Source organism: Hesperophylax consimilis, chromosome 5 (genome assembly GCF_061612785.1).
Source record: "Hesperophylax consimilis isolate HC1 chromosome 5, BYU_Hcon_1.0, whole genome shotgun sequence".
Taxonomy (NCBI): Eukaryota; Metazoa; Arthropoda; class Insecta; order Trichoptera; family Limnephilidae; genus Hesperophylax; species Hesperophylax consimilis.
Window position 1 is genome coordinate 23,724,044 of NC_142840.1, and position 25,061 is coordinate 23,749,104.

The 25,061-nt window shown below is 35.5% G+C and overlaps 1 protein-coding gene across 2 annotated transcripts in view; it reads right to left on the reverse strand.

The window, feature by feature from the left end:
* Positions 1-25,061, reverse strand: part of OtopLc (proton channel otopetrin-like c) — a 249,455-nt gene that overhangs the window by 184,997 nt on the left and 39,397 nt on the right. Inside the window, exon 1 of one of the 2 annotated variants that reach the window (XM_089631716.1) lies at positions 23,736-24,152. The exons of the other annotated variant lie outside the window; for it this stretch is intronic. Within the exon in view, the coding sequence (XP_089487842.1) occupies positions 23,736-23,785 (50 nt within the window). The 5' untranslated portion in view covers positions 23,786-24,152. Of the gene's footprint in view, positions 1-23,735; positions 24,153-25,061 lie in introns of those variants that run through there. 2 annotated transcript variants of the gene reach the window in all.

Here is a 25,061-nt window from a genome sequence, read left to right on the forward strand (position 1 = left end):
TCCCCACCACAACTGTCCCCAGTCTCCAGCCCCCAGCGCTGCAGTGCAATGAGCCACTAAATTAATTAAATTATAATGAAATACGAACGGGCGGTATAGTTTGATAAGTCATGGACGGCCGTAAGGGCGGTTTTCAGTAATTGGGCCCAATAAGCTTGACGAATCGGCGTTTTAATGCAGAAATGGTGTACGCATGAACAGAGAACATTTCAATTTTATTAGAATGTGTATTCATCAGAATTTTAGGGTAAAATAAATTGGAAATGCTGAAGTTTAGTATGATCGCAATCAAATCAGAAATAAAAAGTTTCGTAATATGTTTTAGGATCTTCAATAACCTTACGAAGTTTTTCTTAGATCGACGTGAATATTAATAATTTACCCCAAAAAGTCTATTTTTTCATAAACTGAGTTTTAAAAGCCACCTTTTTTGTTGATTATCTCAAGTTAGCAAAAAAACATTGTAAAATGTGAAAAAGAAGAAAAGTTATTTACAAATATTTATATTCCCTAAGCACGCACTTTCGTTTTGTTTGCGATTCACTTTAAACCGAATTTATGAGTACTCTAGCAACACCGGGTACACGTCAGCTGGTATATTATATTTCATAATTTTGTAATAATATATATTTTTTAAAGTACTTACATAAAGTAATTCCAGAGGGTTTCAGAAAATTTTAAAATTCTCACGTAAAGTTCCCAAAATAGAGCTTTTTTTACTTATTAAAGCGGCGTTGTTATAATAGAAATTACCCAACAAATGAAATTATTTACAACCCTATCGAAAAGATCCAATTTTCGATACCGAAAATCAAAATTCTCGGCAGCGTGCTATTTTTATCACGTTTTTTCATTATACGTAAAAAGAAATAATGCTCAAAAATCCTTACTTTAAGGAGTGATCTGGTGAACAGACGCTGTCAAACACGGAATTCTCTCTGACAGGTTGTCAAAGCTGATGCCTTCAAAATGATGTAGAGATATATTTGATACGCTGAATACAAAGATAACGACACGTCACATTGACAATCTTCACGTATTATTTTCTAATGATGTGTCAGCTACAAGATGTTGGTTCGGTTCTCATATTTTTAAAATGCGTAAAAATGCGACAAGTATTTATTTCAATGTTATATAATTTTACCAAATCTTAAATGAATAACCTATTATTTATAATACTTCATAGGTGCATTCAATAACAAAACCAAAAACAGGCTAGTTTTTGGTGAAATATCACCTCAGGGACATTTCACTTAAGGCGATGCCATACCTAGTACTGCAAGATCATGTGTTTTTGGTTTGAAAATTTGGTCGCCTAGAAATGTTTCAGATGCTTTAATTAAATACTGCGAGTAGAATACATCTTGACCTTTGAAATAATATTTTTTATATAAGTCTTTTTATAAGCCCAGAAAAAAATAATGTATAGGCCTATGAAAACTGCAAGTTCAAAATCTCCTACTTGCGAACCCATTTTCGGTTATGATTTTCTTATATAATGTGGCAAATTAAGTTATTTATAAAATGATCGGAAAAAAATTAAATATTTATGCCTGAACATCCACAAAATAAAATAAAAGGCACTTTTTGGCCAAGTTTTTTTCTTGCATAAATCAAAACAGGCGGATGGTGTTAAGCGGGAATTTAAACCTTATCGCCATCTACGTAAGGGTTGTTATTGATAGCGGCTCAATTAAAATATTACACGACGTACTGCATCGCCTTAAGGAATCTTCTACACATGCACCAATACATAACATTCAAAATTTGTATTGATTGGGTGAAACTATAATTGCGCTACCATTAGAAATTCTAACCTATTACCTACTTAGTAGCGTTGATAAAACAAAAATACACGCACAGTAACAGTTATAATATGCATCCTATACACAATGAGTGTAAACGTAAAACTGGCGAATCTGAATCACATTTGGAGTTGATTTTGTAGTATAACTTGTTATGGGTCGATTTTCGAGTAAATCGAGTGCGAAGTTGAAATTTTTAAGTAAAATTATAAAAAAATGTTAATATCAGCTGTGTAGCGTCTTTTAAAATATGTAGACCCGACTCAAAAAGTTTATTAACCCTTTAGTTGCCGAAAAAAATGTTAAAAAAAAACGAAATTCAAAGATCGATTTTTTTTTTTTTAGTTATTGTGTGATGCAGATTTACCAGTTTCCCGCTTGTACTATGAGTTTCATAAAACACCGTGTATACATATACAGATCAGGTCCACGAACTAACACAGGAGCGTGAACCTCGAATTCCTTGTTTATTCACGCATCTAAGTAAAGTAGTAAAGGAAGAACACTCTTAGCTCCAATAGATTTGTTTATAGCGTGGGAGACTATTTAAGGTGACGAGGGTTGAACCCGTCACCCGCGACGCGACCCGCGACCCGATGTCATATCCCGGTGGCGGTGGTACCTACTACATATCTATCCCGTCCCGTGATATTATCATTCAACCACGGTGGGTTAAGTCCTTTTCAAGGAATGGGGATCAGGGGATTACGGCGTATTATAATGCTACAGACACGTTGTACTAATGAACTAGAATGGCGGAATATATAATTTTCTACGTGGTTTTAGGTGGGGTCCGGATGACGTCATCATAGTAATAAATGTCAAGTTTGAAAATGAATGGATGCACATATCAATATTTAGGTATCGTCTAATAGTACTTAGTACTTCCTTAAAAGTATTTACTGTTTTATGTACATAACTAAATAAAAAATAGAAAGCTAGAAAGCAAAGCAAGATAGAAAGCAAAACGTTGTATTTATTTATTATTATATTGTACATCTTCTAACAATAATAAAAATTTAAATGACTCAATATGTTACCAATAATAAATTTAAAATTGTAAGAACCGTATTACCAATGTGAAATGTAAATAAATTAATAATTTAAATATAATATTTGTAATTTGTGAACAAAAATGTACAAGTAATTGAATTAACATAAAAAATTATCGTTCAATAGGAACATTTAACAGATTTAGCACAATAATGGATAATATGGTATATTGATAGGAGCAAAATAATAAATACGTCTTCAATAAATCTACAAAATGTTCTCATCATGCATTATGCTTTGGAAACGAAGCACCCCAGCCAGGAGCACTCCTGTCCCGGTGAGACCGGTACACCAGGGGGCACTGATTTGTTAGGACTTGGAACAGGTGCTCTGAGGAGAGGAAATATGTTAGAGGTCAATCGACCGGTATGCACGGCAACCTAATATGCCAATATTGGAATTTAGGATGAACAGGAACCAAGGAATTGATTGAGCATTGTTGTTGTTTTTGCCTCTTTTTGGCTCTTCATTCATGCATTCGGTAGGCGACACATTACGCTATAAATGCATCATGGCTTGCTTCCTATTTCAGCGTATCGCTCGCCATACACTACCAATGAGAAATAATGGCGAGCAATATGATGAAATAGGCCAAGCCAAGTGGTCTGTCACAGGCTTTATGCTTTGGAGACAAAAATAAATTATCAGAGTTACTGCAAAAACACGAAGGGCATAGAAATGAGAAAAACAGAAAATTACATAAGCAAGTGTATAACATAAAAGTATGATATTAGAAATAGTATAAAAAGTGTGAAATTGTGATTGTGAAAAAGAGAAAGTGAGAAGCATTCTTTAAAAAAATATATTTACCATTTAACCCGAGAAGGACATTACTAGCCACAAACATCATATTCCATTATAGCCTCTGAAGGACAGATCTAACTGGGCGTCATTACATTATCAAAGTATTTAAAAAAAAAATCTATAATACGTAGATATGTGATTTGTTCGTTATTGGAAAGTTAAATAATTATTCTTTTAAGTTTGTATCAAATATTTATAACGAATGAAATGGATAAAATAAATAAAAATATGTCAAAGTGCATGATTACGAATCGGCAAGATTCATTCATTGACAGTTGAAAGTTAAAATTTTATTTTTTGTTGTATAAACGGCATAAAAAGTGAAGTGACAGTTTTCTTACTAATTACCCACACAAAACACATGTGTTCTATAAATATTGATTTCTTACAAAATTATGGACGTTGCGAGTCAAAATGTCTCGGTTAGTTTTTTGCTAACAATTCCATGTTTGATATTAAAAAAATATTTTTTATAACTATCAATGTTTATTTCAAATACAAAGATAATGGTGATCATGAGAATGTTGATTTAACCCCAACCGGCCAATTAATGAGATTTAATTATTGATTTCGTTTCGGAATTAAAATTCTAGTTTGTTTTTGAAATTTCAGTCAGATCGGCGCCATACATACTGAGAAAACGGATTTTAGAAAAAATTTCTCATACCAATCATTACGACTCTCGTGATTGAATTATTTTTATACAAATATTCCCCTGACAATTTCGTCCGCTCATTAACTGATATTCAACTGTGTGAATAAACCTTAGAGGTGCAAAAACAACCCTTTCCGGGACTAAACAACGAATTTTCAATGACAAAACCACCTTTGAATACGGAAAATAGTTTACAGCGTAAGTACTACGAGCGAGAAATTCCCAGAAAATGTTATTTGTAGACCAAAAGTTATACCTACTTTTTACAATTTCGTTAGGAAGGTTACAAAGGGGATCGCCATCATTTTACTAATCGAAATGTATTTGTCAGCGGTTTTATGTTTGGATTTCTAAAGGATTTCTGGTAAAGAAAAACATGGAATGTGTAATTAAATAACAACCATTAAAATATTTTTTAACTATCATTTTTTGTTTATTTAGTTTTATTTGTCAGGTTTTATGTGGGAATTCACATGAATAATGAGTAGTTATTCGAAGTTCAGAGCTGGTGCAATACTTTGACGATTTTCAGTGAAGGGTCAGTAGTATTAATGATGAACGGCGGCATACTGAACTATTAGACGTAATGGGCGAGTGTTCAGGATCCGCACCAAGACACCAAATGCACAATAAATATTAAAATTATTAATAATAATGGAAAACATTAAATGTAAAATGCATTGGTGGTTAGTTGTTGGAGGAGTCCAAAACATGGGGTTCCCAAGCAATATTAAAAAAAGTGTCAATCATGATTGTATAGTTACTACTTAAGCCCCTGTATTTCCATTATCTACCGATTTATAACAAGTATCTCTTTAACTCTTTGAGTGTTAATTATTTGAAATTCCTTCGATAGAAAAAAATCGCAAAGTAAGCTCCGAAAATTATTAAAAATACGTTATGTTATTATATTCAAAGTGTATCTTTAAATGCAACTAAAGAATTTGTCGAGAGATTTTTGCTCTATTTCAACGAGTCAGGTTTTATTAAATATTTTCGCCATTTTCGCTTAATTGTTATCGTTTAACTAAAATTCGTATTTACATATCTACCATCTTTGAACGCTTACTACGGGGCCTCAATGATATAAATGATATTTTGATGATTTGTGTAGTGCCATTTCGGGGGAAAGGCGCTGTACAAATATGTTTGTTTTTCCAAGGCTCTATCCTACTACTAACACTAAACAATATATTATAACAACTTACCAGCTCATCAGTCAATAACATCAAAACTATATATTATGTACAATGTGTCGCCAATGAGCGTGATGCTGCGTAAAATTAACATAATTAATGTATATTACAGGTAGATAATAAATTATATACAGGGCCATACATACCTGGCAGGTCACCTTAGGGTTTATTAGAATATTTTATGTATATAGTAATGTAAGCAGAGGACGTACTTGTACGTATAAGAGGTTGTTTGGGATAAGTAGTTTGCCAGAGGCCCATTCACTAGGTTGGCAGAGATTTTTCACCAGTAACACCACACCAAACCCTTACGATTCCTCAGAATAAAACAGTAAATGAAGTATAATATTTATGTTGTGTTTTCTTAGTTTAAAAGAATCAAGAAAATTTGAATAAAAAAAGAGAATATATTGTAAGTACGGGGTTTAACCCATAATACGTTTCAGGGATACCAATTCAACCACTAGCAGTCTATTTATCCCTCCTCTTTAAATATCAATAAATTAATTTATTTTAAGCAGCCACGTCGACGTAAATTTCAATGAATATAAATAAGTTTCTTTACGCCATAAACGCCGTAGGTACATAACAGATACGAGGAGATTTTATGTGAAGCAAATTGAGGTAATATCATTACGACCGAGCGGTAATTCAGTGCCTGCAGTAAAATCACCGTCGCGTCGGGCCGACCTCCAACCTCGCAGCTCGAAGTCCGGACACCGGGCCACTCCGGGCACTCCGGAAACTGCAACCTCCGAGGTCAATAAAGACAAAACAATTTGTATTGGGATGCAGCGGTAGTGTAATCATCCCAATCACTATTACTTCCCACACGGAAATTGCAGGCAGAATGCCATGCGGGCAGAATGGCGGATCCGGGAAGTAGGGACATGGCAGGAAAATATAAAATGTACGAACTTTAGCGGGGAAATTTTGTACATCGTTGTGGATGCAAATTTATAGGTATCCAATATTGAATAGGAAATTTTCAGAATATAGGATATGATATCATATGACATTTGTTTGAGTTTTATTTTCCAATGTACATTTGTTACATAAATTTTGTTTACTTTGCTACCGATTTCAACACAACTGTGTCATTAACTATCAATCTTAAAACTAACTTAAAAATTATACAAGTACAGAAAGATTATATGTTATTAGATGGGCCTAGTTGGGGGTGATTTATGGTTGGGGGAAGGGGGGGGGGGGAAAGGTGGGAGGAGTCAACAGAACATGGATGCTATTATTTTGTTAACTAAATTATTTTTTTTGTTAATCTCTAAAGTTTCTAAAGCGCACAAATTGAAATATGTAGTCTACGTGTTTAAATTTAGATTTTTATTTGTTGAAGCTATAGCCTGTCTCTATTAAACGGTTAGCAAACTAGGAATAGTCTGATTCTAGTTTTAAAATGTATAGTAGTCTAGAAATTGTTACATAGTTAATGCCCAAGAAATACAATAAACTGGTAGTTTATGTTAGAAGAGAATTCCAATTGCCCCAAGCCAGTGGAAGTTTTAATCCCCTAATTGGAGGACGTTATGAAGATGATGGGACATGTGAAGGTTGGGAAGATGGCTATTCAGATGTGGTCAGAAAAGAAAGTAACCGCACTTTCACCAACGTTTCGAAACTGAGTAGTGAACCCAGTTGATCACATTGAGGTTCTGGTAAATGAGCAACTTTTTATAGTATTTGCCGTAAAAAAGTTGCTCGTATACCAGAGGCTTTAGTCAATGTTAAGAAAATAAATGCAGAACTACGCGAGGAGAGACTTTACCTTCAATGTACCGAGGTCACCGAAATAGCTAAAGATATGGACTCATGGAAACATCCCTACAGAGTAATAGCCTCGATTCAACCAGAAAAAGGGGTTGAAAAAGTTTATGATAATGAAATAGACAAAAGTTTATTATATTTCTCATCGTAATAATATAATGCATAGTATTTTGTTCGTCAGCAGAAAGTTTTCAATGCGCATGAAGCATTACATAAAACAAAGTACTGGTATTTCTGAGAACAGTAGTCTTCGCGTAATGTTGATTACTCCGACTTGACCGCTCGCAACAATCGCAACATTCCTGAGCTCTGGCGGAATATAAAGGTACTATCAAAAATGGCTATTATCATGACAGGATTGATCCGGCACACAAATTTACAGACAGACGAAATGCAAAGTGATCGAGTCAACTATTTTGCATACTATAACAAACTGCATATACATAATTTACCTGAAAATACTTTAAAGCATTTAACAGAAATTAAACTCACGGAGTGATCATTAAGTTGATATTATCGGATTCTTAATATCAATTCCGAGGAAACAGTTCAAGTATTCCACCATCATATACGCGTCCCCACGCACAGAGCATCAAGAAAATAACAACATTAGCTCAATAACACCGGTCCCGACCCACAACTTTGCGAAAAAACTGCTCACTTTGAAATGCCAAACAGCTCGCGTCCAATTAGTTTTCTTTCATACCGAACTCATTTCCGCTTGACAGAAATTTCGGCACCGAAATCGCGGGGAAACTCTGAAAAAAGAATGTATTATTTTATCCGACCATATTTCGCGAGGGTCACGGAAAGGGGCAGAAAAAACAAAGGGATTTTGATGTGGCTCGTTTTTGCGGATTTAAATTATTATTTTAGGTTTTACTGCAGACTGCGGGGTTTTGTCCAGGCACTGGATGCTTGATCGTAAGTGAAAAGGAAATTGGGACAGAAAAGAAAAGGTAAACATGTATTTATTATTATTTAACTAGGTTTTGATCAAATGGCAAACGTAATAGGGTTTTATTTGAAATGTAAGTATACTTAGGCTCTCAAGAAACGAGAGTCTAAGCATGCTTACCTATTATTGCATTTTATGTATTCAAAAGTACGTTGTTTTTTATTGTGTTTAATTGTTAGAACACAATTATTTATGTTTTATTCGATTCTTAAGTTTATAAGTCGTACAAAATAAGATTTGTGTTAAATACGTTTTCAAGTGTTGCGCTTCTTCATTCATCTTTCATTCCTCTTTTTCTTCATCTGACCTGATGATGGACACCAAAACGCTGTCTGAAAAGTTAGCCAAAGTTAGAAATCTGAAAGCATACATGACTACCTTCAGAAGACTACCTTTTTATTTACGACTACCAGATTATTTTTTATATTTAACCTTTATGTACCTACTCAGCAGGTGTGGGTAGTTCTAAAATATGTGAGTGTATATTAATTAAAAATTTAATCCAGCTCCCATTAATTTGGAAGTGCGCCACCCACCCGATTCGCAAAAATGCCGTGCATCAGCGCGGGAAAATCTGTGCAAAAATTTTAAAATAGGAAAAAATCGCAAAGCGCGTTGGGGCGTAAGATTCTGCATCGCGAGCTCCGTTCATTGAGGCCATTGTATTTTCTGAAAAATAGCAACACTGAATCATGCATAAAGAATCGATAGTACGACTAGTACCACCTATCTATGAAGAAAATCTTAAGTAATAAACACAAAAAAATTAAAGATATTATGTAAATAAGATATATTGAAAATAATTAAATATGGAATAGGAAGGGAATCTGCTGTATTTAAGCATACACATAACCTCAACACAATTCAAAAAGGAATAATAAAGACCATACTGAAAGTACCCATAAGAGCGCCTTCGATTGAAATTTTCAATAGTTTTGATGTACCAAATGTATACCAAATATATGCTAAAAATTTACTATTGAAATTATTCAAAAATACTGAATCCTCTACGATACCGCGTATTCATCAAACAATGTCAAATCACAATGACATAAAAAAATTCAAGGTCGCAAAACCACATTCGGACAAAGAAATTATATTTATTTTGCAACGAAACTCCACAACATCTTCCCCCCTGATATAAAGCGAATAGAAATTCCGAATGGTTACAAATCAAAAATAAAAATCTGACTGAAAGAGATTAATGAAAAAACTCCAAAAAAACATTGAAAATGACAAAGAAAATAATAAAACAGAAATTAATAACTTTAGTCCGCCTCAGCACAGGTCACCCTAGTGAGGAGGACTAAGAAAGACAATTTACCAAATATATATTTAACATCATATTTTGTATGTACATTGTTTAAATAATTGCTATAATAAATAAAAAATTACTCAGGTACCATGGAATTTTAGATTCAACGAAAAAAATGTATTTCTTCTATGGCCCAGCCTATTAAACGAGTTATAAATAAAGTTGTGTCATGCCGAAATATCGGCATACCACACACAAAGGGTTTACTTTGCTCGCTACGTTTTCTACATAGGTACCTGGTTAAATACTGAACTTCGAATATCTGCAAGGTGGTAATGTCTAGTTTCATGAAAATGCACTTTCCTTACCGAACAATGCTTTAACAAAAGTTTAGTGTTGAGCCCATCGTTACTGACCACAAAACGAAAAAAAGCTCAACACGGATCAACAACAACCAGCAATCGAATAGTAGTTTGAAAATCTAAATCCTGAAGAATGTAATTTTAGAATTATGTGCTTTACCCCTCACATGAGTTTCTGTAAGTACACAGTTGTGTCGATGTAATTTTTCTGTGAATAAAACCCGATTTGCAAAAACAAGGTTCAAAAGCGTGAAAAATATTTCAGACGTTCGAAATTTAATAAGCTGAGCTCGTACATGCTACATCTCTCGTCGCGTTGAAAGCACAACAGAAATGCCTTTAGTAGCTGCGTTTCACCTCGTTTGACACGCATCCAGCAACGCAAGACAAATTGCAGTCTCTCCTATTGTGCCGCGACAATAGTGGCTCGCGTGGAGGAAGGGCGGGGGCCCGAGGGTGGCTGGGGCCAGGGCGGCGGATGCCGAGGACTGGTAAGGCGCGAGCGAGCTTTCACCAGACGACACTTGACTCCCTCCTGGGAACTTCCGCCCATCTCGACGGGTCTAAGGGCTGAATATCCTGATGGCGAGGCGTTTAAAAGCTCCGATTATAGCAACTTATATCATGATAGGAAAAGAGATAACTTCCTGCGAAAAAAGGCGAAATTGAGAGAATATTCGTTTAAGGAAAAAAGGGACATCTCATAAAATCTATAATATATTCGGTAGATACTGTGTGACAAAAAGTGACAGAAAAGCGATAATATATTCTGTTATAGGTAAGAAATTATCTTTTAAAATTAAAATGAGCAGCCAAATCTTCCACGAAGGTAACCAGAGTGGTATAATACTTAATTAATTACTATAAGCAAGAATTACTCGCCTAAAATATACATACAAATTGAAAATATCTACCGAGTAAAAATAAATGCCGCCGACGGCAATTGAACCCGCACCTTCTGATTTGTGCTTCAGTTGCTCTGAACCATTAAGCTACGTTTATTGCTTATAATAAATTTGTTATGCTTTGTGCCATGCATAAAAAAACTTTGTCTTATAAACATTAGTTTGTCACTAAAAAATAATAATACTCTTAGCATCGCCCTGGTGAAAGACAACCATTCAGAATCGTGGGGTTGCTTGAAATCGCTTTAGCCGTGTTTAAGTGACTATATATAAACAGATAGGTACTTCCCGGCCTTCTCTTTGCGACCCATTTTACCTACCCACTCCCTTCATCCTCCCATCATGTATTCATTATTTTATGGAAAAATTGTCGATTATGTCCTTGTCATTATACCCAATTATAGTGCCACTGGCTCCGGGCTGTTGGGACTCTTATGCGAATACTACATTTAAAGAGTTTTATTTTTGTTTAATGTTCCTTCATGTGGTAAATTTATTGTTTACATTTTAATTTTTAACCTCACTAGGACTAAAAATTGGTACAAAGTCAGAATGGACATCTTCAATAATTGCGAGCTGAATAAATGTGAAAATTTCATGACCTTGTTTTTTCCAACAATCTGTTGTTATTTATATAATCCTGTTATGAATGTAATTTTATTTACATCCTGTTTTCTTAATAAATTATAAAATTGTGGTTGTTTTCTTAATTCTGTTAATTTCTTATAACAGGAGGGAAATCTATAATTAGTTGTATTTTTGGTTGGTAAAATGTAAAAAAATAACAAAATATAAGCGTTGATTTTCCAAAGATTATTAATAAATAAATAATTTGCAGAGGTAGATTTCCAACATTACTGATATTAGTAAAGAGCCCTAGCGGTGAATTTTCAAATGTATATTGTTGATGGATGATATCGTTTTTGAATAATTTGCGCATCCCTGGCAGACTAGTGCAAGAGCAAGAGGGAAAGTGGCGTAAACCCCGAGACATCGGATTTCACGGTCACACTTCCCGGGGGAAATGCTGCCCATTCTTTCAGCTTTAAATGCGGCAAACAAACACCTTCCCCTGGAAACTTTAAACTGTTCAATTTTCACAGAATATGTTTTTTAAACAGATTAAAAAATATATATATAATAAAAAGTTTAATTTGTTTTTTTTTTGTATTAATTGAGTTACTTTATTTTACATTATTATGAACATGGTTGAATTGCATTATTTTTAATATTAGTAACGCATACGATCATAAATGAATGAATAAGTCATAGATACATTTACCGGCTCAAGTTACACCTGTTGTATTAACCGTTAATATTGTTCATTTCTACACCATCGGAATCTAGTTCCAGTAAAACGAATAGTGCTAAGTGCAATCCATAAGTGTGACTGTTATCCACGGACTCTGTGCAGAAAAAATTGCTTTTAATTCAAATCTAAACTCAGCATTTATAACCTAATATCAGTGATCCGTGTAAAACTAACTGTCACTCTTGTTTTGACAGCTGTGATTGGGTGTAATCGCCGCCATTTCTTCTGCTGCCTCGTTATTGGCTTACTGCTGTTGTTGCTCACTCCTATTGGCCGTGACTGAGGTAAACAAATTCCAAAAGATTTAAATAACTTGCAATGCCTCCTAAGAAGCTGCAGTCCGAGGACTCCGAAATACTGAAGCACATCGACTTAAAATTTGATAGTTTTCAAATGTCTTTTAAATCCGAAATAAGGGACCTCATAAAAACAATAGACTACATGTCAAAAAAAATCGATGATTATGAAGGAAAACTAAAAACAATGGACCTGGACCTTAAAGAAGAAAAAACAAAATCAGTTAGGCTCGAAGGCGAGATTGCGGAGCTTACGAGAATAGTTAACCACCTAGACAAAAGGAATAATAACCACGACCAACAGCTGCTCGAAAACAACATCGAAATCTTCGGCATCTCTGAAAATACCAACGAAGACATTGCCGACACGATTATTAAAATTGCAACCAAAGTGGGACAAAAGATAAACAGAGAAGACATTGTTTACGCCAGCAGGGTAAAAATACGCCTACATCCTCTACCCGATGGTTCCGGACTTGCTACTCCTCGCGATACCCGCCCCCGAAACATTGTGGCCAAACTTGTTAGCAAGAAACTGAAGGACGAACTGATTGCCGCCATCAAGAAGAAGAAAGGACTCGATTGCAGTAGCATAGGTTTAGCCGGAGGGAAAATATTTATTAACGACCAACTTACAAGAAAAAATAAATATCTATTACGTTCCGCGAAAGAGTTTAAAAACGCTAACAATTTCAATTTTTTATGGGTGCGAAACTCCAAAATATACATAAGGAAGAACGATGCCTCTCCCGCAATCCTAATATCTGGCCTGGCTCAATTATCAAACTTGTTATAACTACAAAACCCTCTACCTTGTCTACTTACTTCTTTTATAACTCATTAAATCATAACTATCCATCCTTTACTCCCACGCTCACAACACATCACAACAACACACTCATTCTATCCATAACAGCCGCTAAAATGTTTAACAATCATACCTACACACTTGCACATTCAATATATTATCAAGCGTTACACTCGCCTAATGCATATCCCAGTGGACTTGTGGCAGACAACAATAAATCGGTAATTTACTTCGCCCTCTTATGTCAGAAAAATTAATAATTTTTTATCAAAACGCGCGTGGCCTTTGCAGTAAAACGAAAGAGTTTTATCATAATGTTTTGTCAAATGAATTCGATATAATTTTAATTACTGAAACATGGTTAGTAGACAGCATATCTGACAACGAGCTCTTCGACCCCAGGTATAATATTTACAGAAAAGATAGAGACACGCCCCTAACGGGTAAAATCAAAGGAGGTGGTGTCGCAATTGCTATAAAAAAAGAATTTACTGTTCACTCACGCGAGTCGTGGAGCTCGGAAGCTGAAGACATTTGGATTTCACTAGCATTAAAAGACCCAAAACGCCGTAAATCCAATATTCACATCTGTTGTTCGTACTTACCCGGAGTCGGTCCAAAGCTATCAAATACTCAGCGTTTATCCTTTCTCAACAGTCATACGTCCAGAATTTCCGACTTAACCACAAACTATCCAAACGATATCTTTCTATTAATTGGCGATTACAACATGCCTAACATCAGCTGGAACACCGCATATCATCCCCGTGGTACTGACATCTGCTCCACCACCCTCCTTAACTGTCTATCTTATTCGGATTTAAAACAATACAACCACATTCCAAACAGGTACGGTAGAACACTTGACCTAGTGCTCTGTAACACCACAGTCTGCGTCTCTCCTGCTGACTCTCCTCTGGTTCCGGAAGATGCACATCACACATCTTTAATAATTGAACTCAATATTTACGCCCCCACAACCACTTCCTCACCCCAGACGATCAAGTTATTCAATAAAGTCAACTATGACCTAGTCAATGACGCTCTGTCAAAAACTGACTGGTCTTCTGTTTTAAACGCACAGGACGTTAACATGGCGGTTAACAGCTTTTACCTAATCATCGACGCCTTGATAGATGACTTTGTTCCAAAGAAAGTTCTGAAACCAACCAACTTCCCAGCGTGGTACTCATCGGCTCTTATTAACATTACAAAAGAAAAGCTGAAGTTCTTTCGAGCCTGGAAACGCCACAAGAACCCACTAGATTACCAAACCTTTTCACTGCTCCGAAAAAGACAAAAGAAAATCGCTACTCTCACATACCACAATTATATTTCACACTTAGAACACGCCATACAAAATAATACAAAAAAAATATGGAGCTTTGTCAAAACGCAAAGAAAATCTCCCTACATGCCGGAACACCTAACATACGGCTCTAAAATTGCACACAACAGTAAAGAGATCACTGACCTGTTTGCTGACTATTTCTCTACCGTCTTCACTGATCATACCCCAAATTTAGCACCTGATGTTAACAAACCTGATCCGCTAAATAATATAGCCATAAACTCAATTAAAATCAATGAAGACATCACCTACAAATATCTTTCATCCATTGACATTAACAAAGGACCTGGTTTAGATAGTTTGCCTGGTATCTTCATACGTAACTGTAGTAAATATATCACTATTCCGGTCAGCGCAATTTTCAAAAAATCAATAAGTGAAGGAACGTTTCCTCATAAGTGGAAATCTGCCGTAATAACTCCTATTTATAAAAAAGGCGATAAACATGACGTTACAAATTATAGACCTATCTCTCAACTTCCTATCTTAAGTAAAATTCTTGAAAAAATTGTTTACGACCAACTCTACCCGACTATCGCTACAGCAATTACACACAACCAACACGGATTCATGAAAAACCGGTCTACTACATCTAACCTGGTCCTATTTGTCAATTATTTGCACAGCAATATGGACGAAAGGGTACAGGTCGATGCTATGTACACCGATTTTTCAAAGGCCTTCGACCGCGTTATTCACTCAATTCTTTTAAATAAACTTACTCGTCTTGGAATACACGGTGATTTATTTAGATGGATTAAGTCATACATTAGTAATCGTAGTCAAGTTATCTCAATAAATGGTGTCTTATCCAAAATAATAAACGCAACCTCGGGCGTTCCTCAGGGTTCCCATCTTGGTCCGCTTTTCTTTAATATATACTTAAACGACATAGGCTCATGTTTCCAACACTCAAAATTTTTAATGTTTGCAGATGACATGAAAATTTATAAAACGGTCATCTCTTTATCGGACTGTAGAGAGCTACAAAGTGACTTAGATAGGCTCTGCAACTACTGCACAGCTAATTATTTAGACCTCAATGTTTCAAAATGCCACACTATGTCCTTCACCAGAAACAAGCATATAATTAACTTTCCCTATTCACTCCGCGATGAACCCGTGATCTCAAAAACCGAATGTAAGGACCTTGGAGTCTACGTAGATAGTAAACTTATATTTAATACGCACATTTCTTCAATCACTGCTAGATCTTACAAAATGTTAGGTTTCATACTGCGTCTGAGTAAATTATTTAAAAATCCACGTACGCTAGTAATGCTTTATTCCTCACTAGTCAGAAGTACACTGGAATATGCATCGCCTGTCTGGAATCCCAAATACACTTACTATGTCAATAATATAGAGCGCATACAAAATAAATTTATTAAGTACCTAGGTTATAAATACAACAATAATTATATCTGCACTCTCCAATCCCTGAAATCCAGGCGAACGGTAGCTGACATGAAATTTCTCCATAAAATAATACACAACGAAATAGACTGCTCAGAACTTCTATCTCAAATAAATTTTAACACCCCATCTAAAAGAACTCGACACACCAACCTTTTTTACACAACTAGTAATAATACAAACGCTGCAGCCAATTTCCCTATTTCTCGCATCCTTCAAACATTCAACTCAATTCAAACAAGCACAAGTACCGATATATTTTTTGATTCTCTCCCTCTATTTAAGAAAAACTTTTTTAGCACACTAAATTCGCCAACATAACACATACAACCACACACAGACACACACGCACACGTACACACACACAAACACTCACACACACCTCTCTCCTTCCCCAGCACACTAATTAACTTAACTTAAAAATGTAACTTAACCGTAAATGTATAATATACCTCCTATGTATATATGTCAGTGACATGTCATTGGTACCAATTATTATACTAACTTTTATAACTTTGTAACTATTGTCATCTATGTAATTATGTACTGTTTGTTTCTGCAATAAACAAAAATAAAATAAAATAAAATATGTATACACGGAGAAAATGGAGTTTAGTTCATTTTTTAAGAATCTCTTCAAATTATTTACATGATTTTTATGAACATCGGTTCCGATATCGTGATAATACATTCGGATTTTACTAAAAGTTTATAAAAAAACCTATCAATTCATTCGTTAAGGGCCTGCAATCCCGTTTTTAACCAGATTTTGAATAATTTGAAGCGATATTCCAAATATCACTAGTTATAAGGGAACAGGTGTTAATCTAAAATGTGGGGACTTCAAAGAAAAACAACGCTTATTTGATATCATTTTTTAGCACACGCTCAAAATTTATTGTGAAAGTTTTTTTCAGTTTCAGTGCCGGCAACCCGGGCGTTTATTTAAGGTTGGTTCTTTACAGATGTTTTTTTTTCATTACCCTCCTCACTAGACAAAGTGTGTTCTGAGGCTGGTAATTAACAATTTATATATAAACCAAATGTTTAGTAAAAAATAGTAAAATAAAAATAATAAGAAAAAATAGTAGTAAAAAAATGAGTAATATAAAAATAAGTGTAGTACTATATGTGTTGAAAAATTATGTATAAAAATATGAAATGATTAATTGTAAAATTTTGTAATTTTGATAGAATTTGTGTGCAGTATGTTTTGTAAAATGCATTAGATGTGAATGTGAATGCATTAGTTATGAATTCAACATTACAATTAGGTTACTGATTTAATTTACTATTTCAATGTTGAAATTTGTATAATCAGCTATATTTATCCAGGTACCAGAGTTACAAGTTACAACCCAGCTTCGCCCAAGATTTAGATCGTAAAATATGGAGCAATCAGTTAGGGATCTTATCACATTGTTTGATAGATGCACAATTAATAGATTCATAGCTCAAGGTGGAAAAAGACTTATCAAGCTGAAAATATTTGCGTTCGCCTACGCATTAAGACAAAAAGGTGTGCAAATTTAATGAAACTGGAGTTTATATTTTAAAAGATGGACATGGTGCTATGTAAGAGCTCATAGAATTTTAACAAAGGCAATAACACAATGTTTTATTTTTAAATTAAAATATAATTGCGTAATCCTAATGAAAAGTTTTGATTAAGAAATTCAACGCCATAAAAGGGCAAAGTAAAAAAAGTCACTTTTGCAAGGTGAAATAAAAACTTTAATTGTTCATCCCAGGCGCGCAGGAGTTAACAAGAGCAGAATAAACCACGGCTCGTAATCCCAACGGCAAATAGCTGCTACAGTATTCTACAACACTCCACACACTTAGTAGAGGAGTAACCCGAACAAAAGGAAACGCCGAGAGATGGGGAGGGCGGCACTTACCGGGTGGGAGGGGGCTGGGGGAGGCATTAAGCACCTGTAGGGGACGTTCATTACATCTATTGCGGCAGGTATTTTTCTCAAAAATATTTACGGGTTGGAAATTCAAATGCGTAAAGGTACAAAGTCATAAATCAAACGGAACAATAAAATTAAAATTAAATTTCGTGTGTGCATTAAGTACAATAATAGTAATGTGCATATGTTTTAAAAACTTAAGTATAAGCAAAGCGTATAAAGAAAATAAAATATAATATTTATTTTCTTTATATGTATTAGCAAAGCGTATAAATAAAATCAAATATCTTAATCGAGAAAAAATAATAATTGTACGGTTAACATAAGACCAAAAGATCGAGATAAAATAGTACAAATACATACCTAACTCATATAACACTGTTTTAGTGAGATATCTTTGCAAAAAATGTTAAAACCATGGTTAAAATTATTTTTACAATACAACACTCTTCTTATATTTCAAAAGGCAGCACGAAATGACCGATAATTGGTATTTACTTAGGACGGTTTTTTTTTCGGAGAATTTGAATAATTCATCAAATTTCAACGTTCATTTTCGGGTTCATTTGCTTGATAGAACTGAAGAAGAGCTTGAAAAATCTTTCACAGAACTCTCCGAAACAACCCGTCCTTATAAAACTATTTATAAATGTCCAGGGCTGTAATAATTGCGTCTTAAAATCAAACAAAATATTTTAAAATTAGTGAACCGGTGAAAAAAATATGATAAAGAATGGCTTTCAAAATATATTTTCCAAAAACCTAAATGCGCTGTTATAAAAAAAAATATACGAAAACGTAGGTACAAATATTTATCGGTCGCAGACTGACATTCTGTGAAAGGGTACAGCTATAATTTTTAATTATGGGTAGTAAGAATTATTTTTGGAATAACCCACAGACACGATTAATAAAGAATTTAAGTAAAAATATTATGGATAAAAAACATATATTCGTATAGATATAGTTTTATTATATATTTTATATACTTACGTGACACATACGTATAATTAATATTGTCATTTAAAAACGATTAAAACCATAAGAGACATAAACGCCCTATGACTGGTCGGCGGTTTCTGACAGATCTTATACCACTACCTCACGGGTCGGTCGGCCGCGTGCATTAGAATGCGGATAATTTGGTGTAATTTTTTTGTTGTTTGTTTTTGGGGTGTTATGCCGTGTTGCGCTAACTCCTTCTTTAGCCGACGTTTCGGACAGCGTTGTAGTGTCCATCATCAGGGATGAAGGAGTTAGCGCAACACGGCATAACACCCCAAAAACAAACAACAAAAATGCTTTTGGCCGTGAAAATCTAAAAACTTACCAATTTGGTGTAAAAAGTAAAAATTATTACAAAAGAATCCATATTTTTTGGAAATCTTCTTAAATATTTAAATTGAGATTTGTTAATTTTTCGGTGGGATGGACTTTTCTGTTAACAGACAATACCTAGGTATGTATGACGTCACGCGTACCCCGTTAGATTTCGCTGGCGGGTTTTGAAAAAAGTATAAAAATTATTTCAACTATGACGTCGACATTTGAAAAAAAAAATACTGGCATATAAGTTAGAAAGTGAACTTATGTTTTGTAATAACTGGAATTACACCGTTGTGTGGCATCGCACTTCCATCGATAGTGCAAGTTAAGAATTTGGCTAAAAAACACTTTCGGTGGAGAATTTAAATAGTTTATTGCAACGTACCCCTGTTGCATATAACCCCGTCGTCCCATACATATGTGCTGTGAACACCTGTGAGAGAAGCCCTGAGAAGCAATCATCGGACAAGGTTAAGTCTGTCGTTTTCACTCTTCCCCTATCCACACAAATGCATATTAGGCAATTCATATATTACATTTTCTAACGCAATCTTTAAGCGAGCGGACGTTTTTACAGAACTAGCGAAACCAGTACACTACATATTATTTACAATAAAGATAAATTAATAGAAGGCTGGCGAGAAAATTGTGCTTCAAATGATCGACGTAATTATTATTCCGTCAGCTAGTCTTTCAGTTTTATGGAGAAAAAAAAAACTAATGAGTTCTGGTACTGCTCCGGGAAAACCGTGAAAATTACCGTAAAAGCTCCCAATTCAATTTCACATCACGACTGAAGAAGCCACCATAAACGAAAATACAAGTTATAATCTAATACTAACTCGATGTCTTTCGGTCGTTAAAGCGATGAATGTTTGATACATTATTCAATTTTCCTATAAAATCCATAATTTATGGGGCATAAAAAGGGGATAGCTTCCGGGAAATCAACACCGAGATTTTTGCTAACAATTATTATGTTCCTGGGAACTATCACAAAATGTGAAATGTTTGGTATATTCTACATGAATTCACTAAACAATGGGTGGATGTTAATGACGATTTCGGCAAAGGATATATTCTGATAATAAAATATGAAAATACTTAAACGACAAAAAATATTAAATAACGTCTTCTTCCTGTTAGTTTTGACAAAAGGTGTTTTGTAAAAAAACATTGTTTGCGTACAGTATTTTTTACACGAGATTATGGGAGAAAAATAAGAGGGAACGCAAATATTATTTAATTAGCGCAGACCCGTCAAAAATCATGAGATAGTCTGTATTCTCAACAAATCAGCTTCAATATTGAAAAAGGAAATTATTTTATTTATGTAAAGCCTCACAAGTCCCAACTGCTCGCAACCGTTCAGAGCTATTATTAACGGCATCCCCAATCGGAGTATGTTGGAAGGCTGAAGACAGGAAGGAGGGGAATATGGGCAAGTACCTGGCTGATCAAACACAGCCAAAGCCATTTCAAGTAACGTTTCAATTCTGAATGTTTGTCTTACTATACATTGTTTTAAATGAGTAAATTTTACAAACACAAAATGACTCTAATATAATTTACTTCAGCAAGCAGGTATTTGAACCCGCGACCTCCAGCTAGCTAGTCGAGAGTTTTAACCCTCGACCACGATTGCCTAGCGGAGGGTAAAAAAAATCTCATAAAAATTGTATTATTTATTTATTTTTCATAGTCTCCATAAAACAGTTATTCGCCAATATATTATTACAAATTTAGAACACACACCTAATGACGTTTCTGTGTGACACTTTTACTCACAAAGCTTCACCTACGGTTTCCGTAGAGACCAGTTTTTCTGCATATGAATAGCTATCAGCTCGGAGGTCCAGGAAGGTACTTCATCGCAATTCTTCAAATAATCAGTTCAAATTTAGAAAATGAAGCTTAAATTCAAATCACTTAAGTTGAGTTCATTAAACTGGATTTCACACAGGAATAACTAACGCATATCACAGACAACCGAAATGTTTGCTTTGAAATAAAAGTTGAGGGTTCGACGAATCACTCTTAATGCCTTTTATTGATATTATTTAGTGCAGTGGACCATTTACGTGTGAACCATGCATATTATTAACAATACAATATCTTTTGTTGAAAAATTAATGTCAGTCATGAACAATGTAAATTGAACAATTACGTGCACATTTAACTAGTATATCTACACAATCATAAACACAAAAAAAAATAAAAAACAGTATCAAATGCGAACCATAAACAAGGAACGAAAACACAACCTGGGAGCAGGAAAGTATAAATCGGAAGAGGTGAATTTATGAGCATAATTAATGTTATTAAAAGACAGACAGGGAGATCGGGGTAGCACCACTACTGGTGGTGGGTAAAATAGAATTCACTATTCTTCTCGACACCATATCGTTTTAGGCAATTTAATTATGATTGCAGAAGAGATGAGAAATTTAATTAATGATTTTTTTAAATTGTTGTGAGCTTTCACGATAACGATGAAAGCGGTTCGTTTTATTCCGTATTAAATACCACAAACGGACTATAAAAAAAGGTTTTGTCGTCTGCATAACGTTATGAATATTAAATATAGGTACACCGATCGCGCAGCGCAAAAAAAACATACAATATGGCTTAGAGTTATTTTTTTACATTGACCCCACACAAAATAGGGGAAAATAATTTCCCTAACGGCCCATGTCATCTTTTAGGATGCTGTGTGGACGGTCTTTTTAAGAAAAGAAAGAAGAGGAAGGAAAAGGGTATGAGGGATGGATAGGAATCTGAGGATCAGTGTGTTCAGGAGTGACGGACGTATGACCTATCCCTCCCGCTGCGGCGCAAGGTGACGAGTCAAGAAAGACTAGTTGGAGAGGTCGAGGGATCTCACCTGATCCGGCACGCTACGCAGCTGTTGGGCAGGCGCATCCTGAACACACCTCACCCGATAAACCCGGCACCCTTTCTTAGTCACCAAACCACTTGGGGCGACCTATGGCAGAGGTATTATTTATCAAATAAATGGATCCCGGGGCGGCGGCGCAGCCAAAACCCGCCTCCCAAATTAAAAATAAATTAAAATATTATACTCGAATCTCCATTTTTGGTTGAAGATGAATTAATGAATGGTACTGAAATGTACTTAAAGCAACATATTAATTTCAAGTCAAAATATTGTATTTATTTTATACTGATACTGTAAATATGGAGCTTAGAACTTGAAAAGAAGTTGAAGTTTATGAACTTTTCCCAATTGTTGATTTTGTCGATGTGAACACGGCGTAATATTCCCAGTAGCCCAGGAGCCAGTGAGGATAAGGCCCAAACGGAATATGTTGCGAAGGGAGTGGGGGTGGGGATGAGGAGGGTTGTAAAGTACCTGGCTAATCAGATCTGATCAACAAACATGGCTAAATTAACTTCAAGCAATGGTTCAAAGCATTAACCAGGGCGGTAATGAGAGACCACTCTGACTACTGTTTGTCAGCGTCTGTATGAATAGTAATTATAATATATTAAATAGGCCCCCATAAATGTGTGTTAACTAGAGTTCAATCCAAAATATTGACTAGCCCCTATGTCTAACGAATGTCTTTGCTGGGCATTCGTTCAATTAGTAAATGGGGCGGTTAATGGATGAAAAATTAGCTTTCGACACGGCATTACTACTTTTTTAACGACTTTGTAAATTCATAAATTGACGAATTTGGAAACATGATTTTCAGCATGAGTTGGAAATTTTCTATTTAAGTCTTACGAAATTTCAACGTACTGACGTTTCACATGAATACGTAAATTAAAAGTTTCATGCTTCCGGTCGGTGGCTGAGTTGGCATCGCGTTTGGGTCACACCTAGGCGTAGTGTGTTCAACTCATCGGCTGGCTATTTGGCTAAGTCATCCATCACAACACAAGCAACATTTTCCGCTTACTGTGGTGGTAGTAGGAGATATTCAAATAATGTCAGGTTAATCGTAACCCGGGAATGTTTGTCTTTCTTTTCAAAAAAATTAAATTTATGAAATACGCATTATACGTATTATACATTACACGCCGCTTGCTAGACTATACCTATACAAGGTTTGGAGATAACTAACGTAAATACTAATTAAAGCATTTTTTTCCAAAGTTTAAAAATTTCTGAACTAGCTTCAGCGCATATAATATAGATATTAAAAAAATAATAGCGGAAAAGAAAGAGTTTTGTCCATTTGAACACGTTCGTTTCCCACAGAAAAGCTATTAAAAAGTACATAATTGCATTTGCGGCCTGCCAGGAGCGATGAAAGCGACGGGGGTAGGTGTTAATTGGACTTTTGTAAATACTGTATGGATACAGAAATAAACACACACAAATAGCAAAAATAATGGTTTAAACACTAAAAAGCCTGCACCGCACCATCAACTGCATGAATTGTGAATGTTTATAATTACAAAACGTTTTAGAGGAAACCTATTAGATGTTTCAGGGGAATATACAAATGAAGATAATTTTTTTAATGAAATATTAGATGCAGGGAAAATTTAATAGCTTTCCTTACCCGTCTGATGTTTCCTCTATTCGCATTCTGTGTAATTCCACGACTTCCATAAAAGCATTAATTAGCACGTCACATAAATTTGTTTTTTTTTGCAAAGCTTAGTCCTCCATACAGAGGTCCTAAATCACTTCGCAGTTATTCATTTTTACGGTTAACACAAAATTTTGCCCTCTGAAAATTGGGAAAAATTCACTGGGAAACTCAGACGGCGAGCTGCACAAACACGCCGTAATGTGTAGAGTGAAATTCACGATATTTAAATGGCAAACGGAGGCAATGATTCAATTCCAAGCCGTTTTCGAGGGTGGAAAACTTAGCAAACTAATTCGATTAAGCTATCGTAAGTCGCGAGCCGGTGTCAAGAGTCCCGGAGAGACGAGAGTGCTTCCAGCATCCGTAAGGACTGGCGATCTCTTCAACGACTGGCAGTGGAGCGATCCCACAGGACACGGGGCAATCAGGACCAATGTAGGATCATTTGGCACGCCACGAGCTATCTGAATTGCCGCTGAATTAAGCCGTAAGCATTAGGGTCATGCCTCGCTGTCCAGCAATCACGATCATCGCAGCTGGAGACGAATCAGCGAGCGAGGGTACATTGCAACAACAGATTAAGCATTTGCAATGCTTAGTTGACAAAACAATTTTGTTTATAGGATCAAATTTGCGTCCTTGTTTATGAGGGGTAAAATGTATAACGCATTAAGTATCTACAACTTTTGGAAGTACACAGTGATATCCACTCAAACCGCGAGCATACATCGGCGGGTTTTATATAGTTTATTTCATTAAAACCAAATAAAGATGATCATTTTTATCTGCATACCGCATGACGTTCGGACTTCCCAGGCAATGCAGTGACTCCTATATTATGTTCACGGATTTGCAGCTCTAATGAGAACAAAAAGAATTTGGGGGCCGCCCCGGGAACCATTTATTGGATAACCAACATCCCTGCCATAGGTCACCCCAAGTTGTTTGCTCCGCTTGGTGACTTAGCAGGCGTGGCCGGTTTCGTGGGGTGAGGTTTGTCGAGGTATTGCTGGCTTGGTGCGACGGTTCGGGAGAGACTGATTTAGGGGGCTCCTTTGACCTCTCCAGTCGGACTCTCTCGACCCATCGCCTTACACCGCACTGGGAGTGATGAATTCATTCGCCCATCACTCCTGAACACATTGACGCCCAGATTCCTACCCACCCCTCATACTTGTTTGTCGAGGTATTGCTGGCTTGGTGCGACGGTTCGGGAGAGACTGATTTAGGGGGCTCCTTTGACCTCTCCAGTCGGACTCTCTCGACCCATCGCCTTACACCGCACTGGGAGTG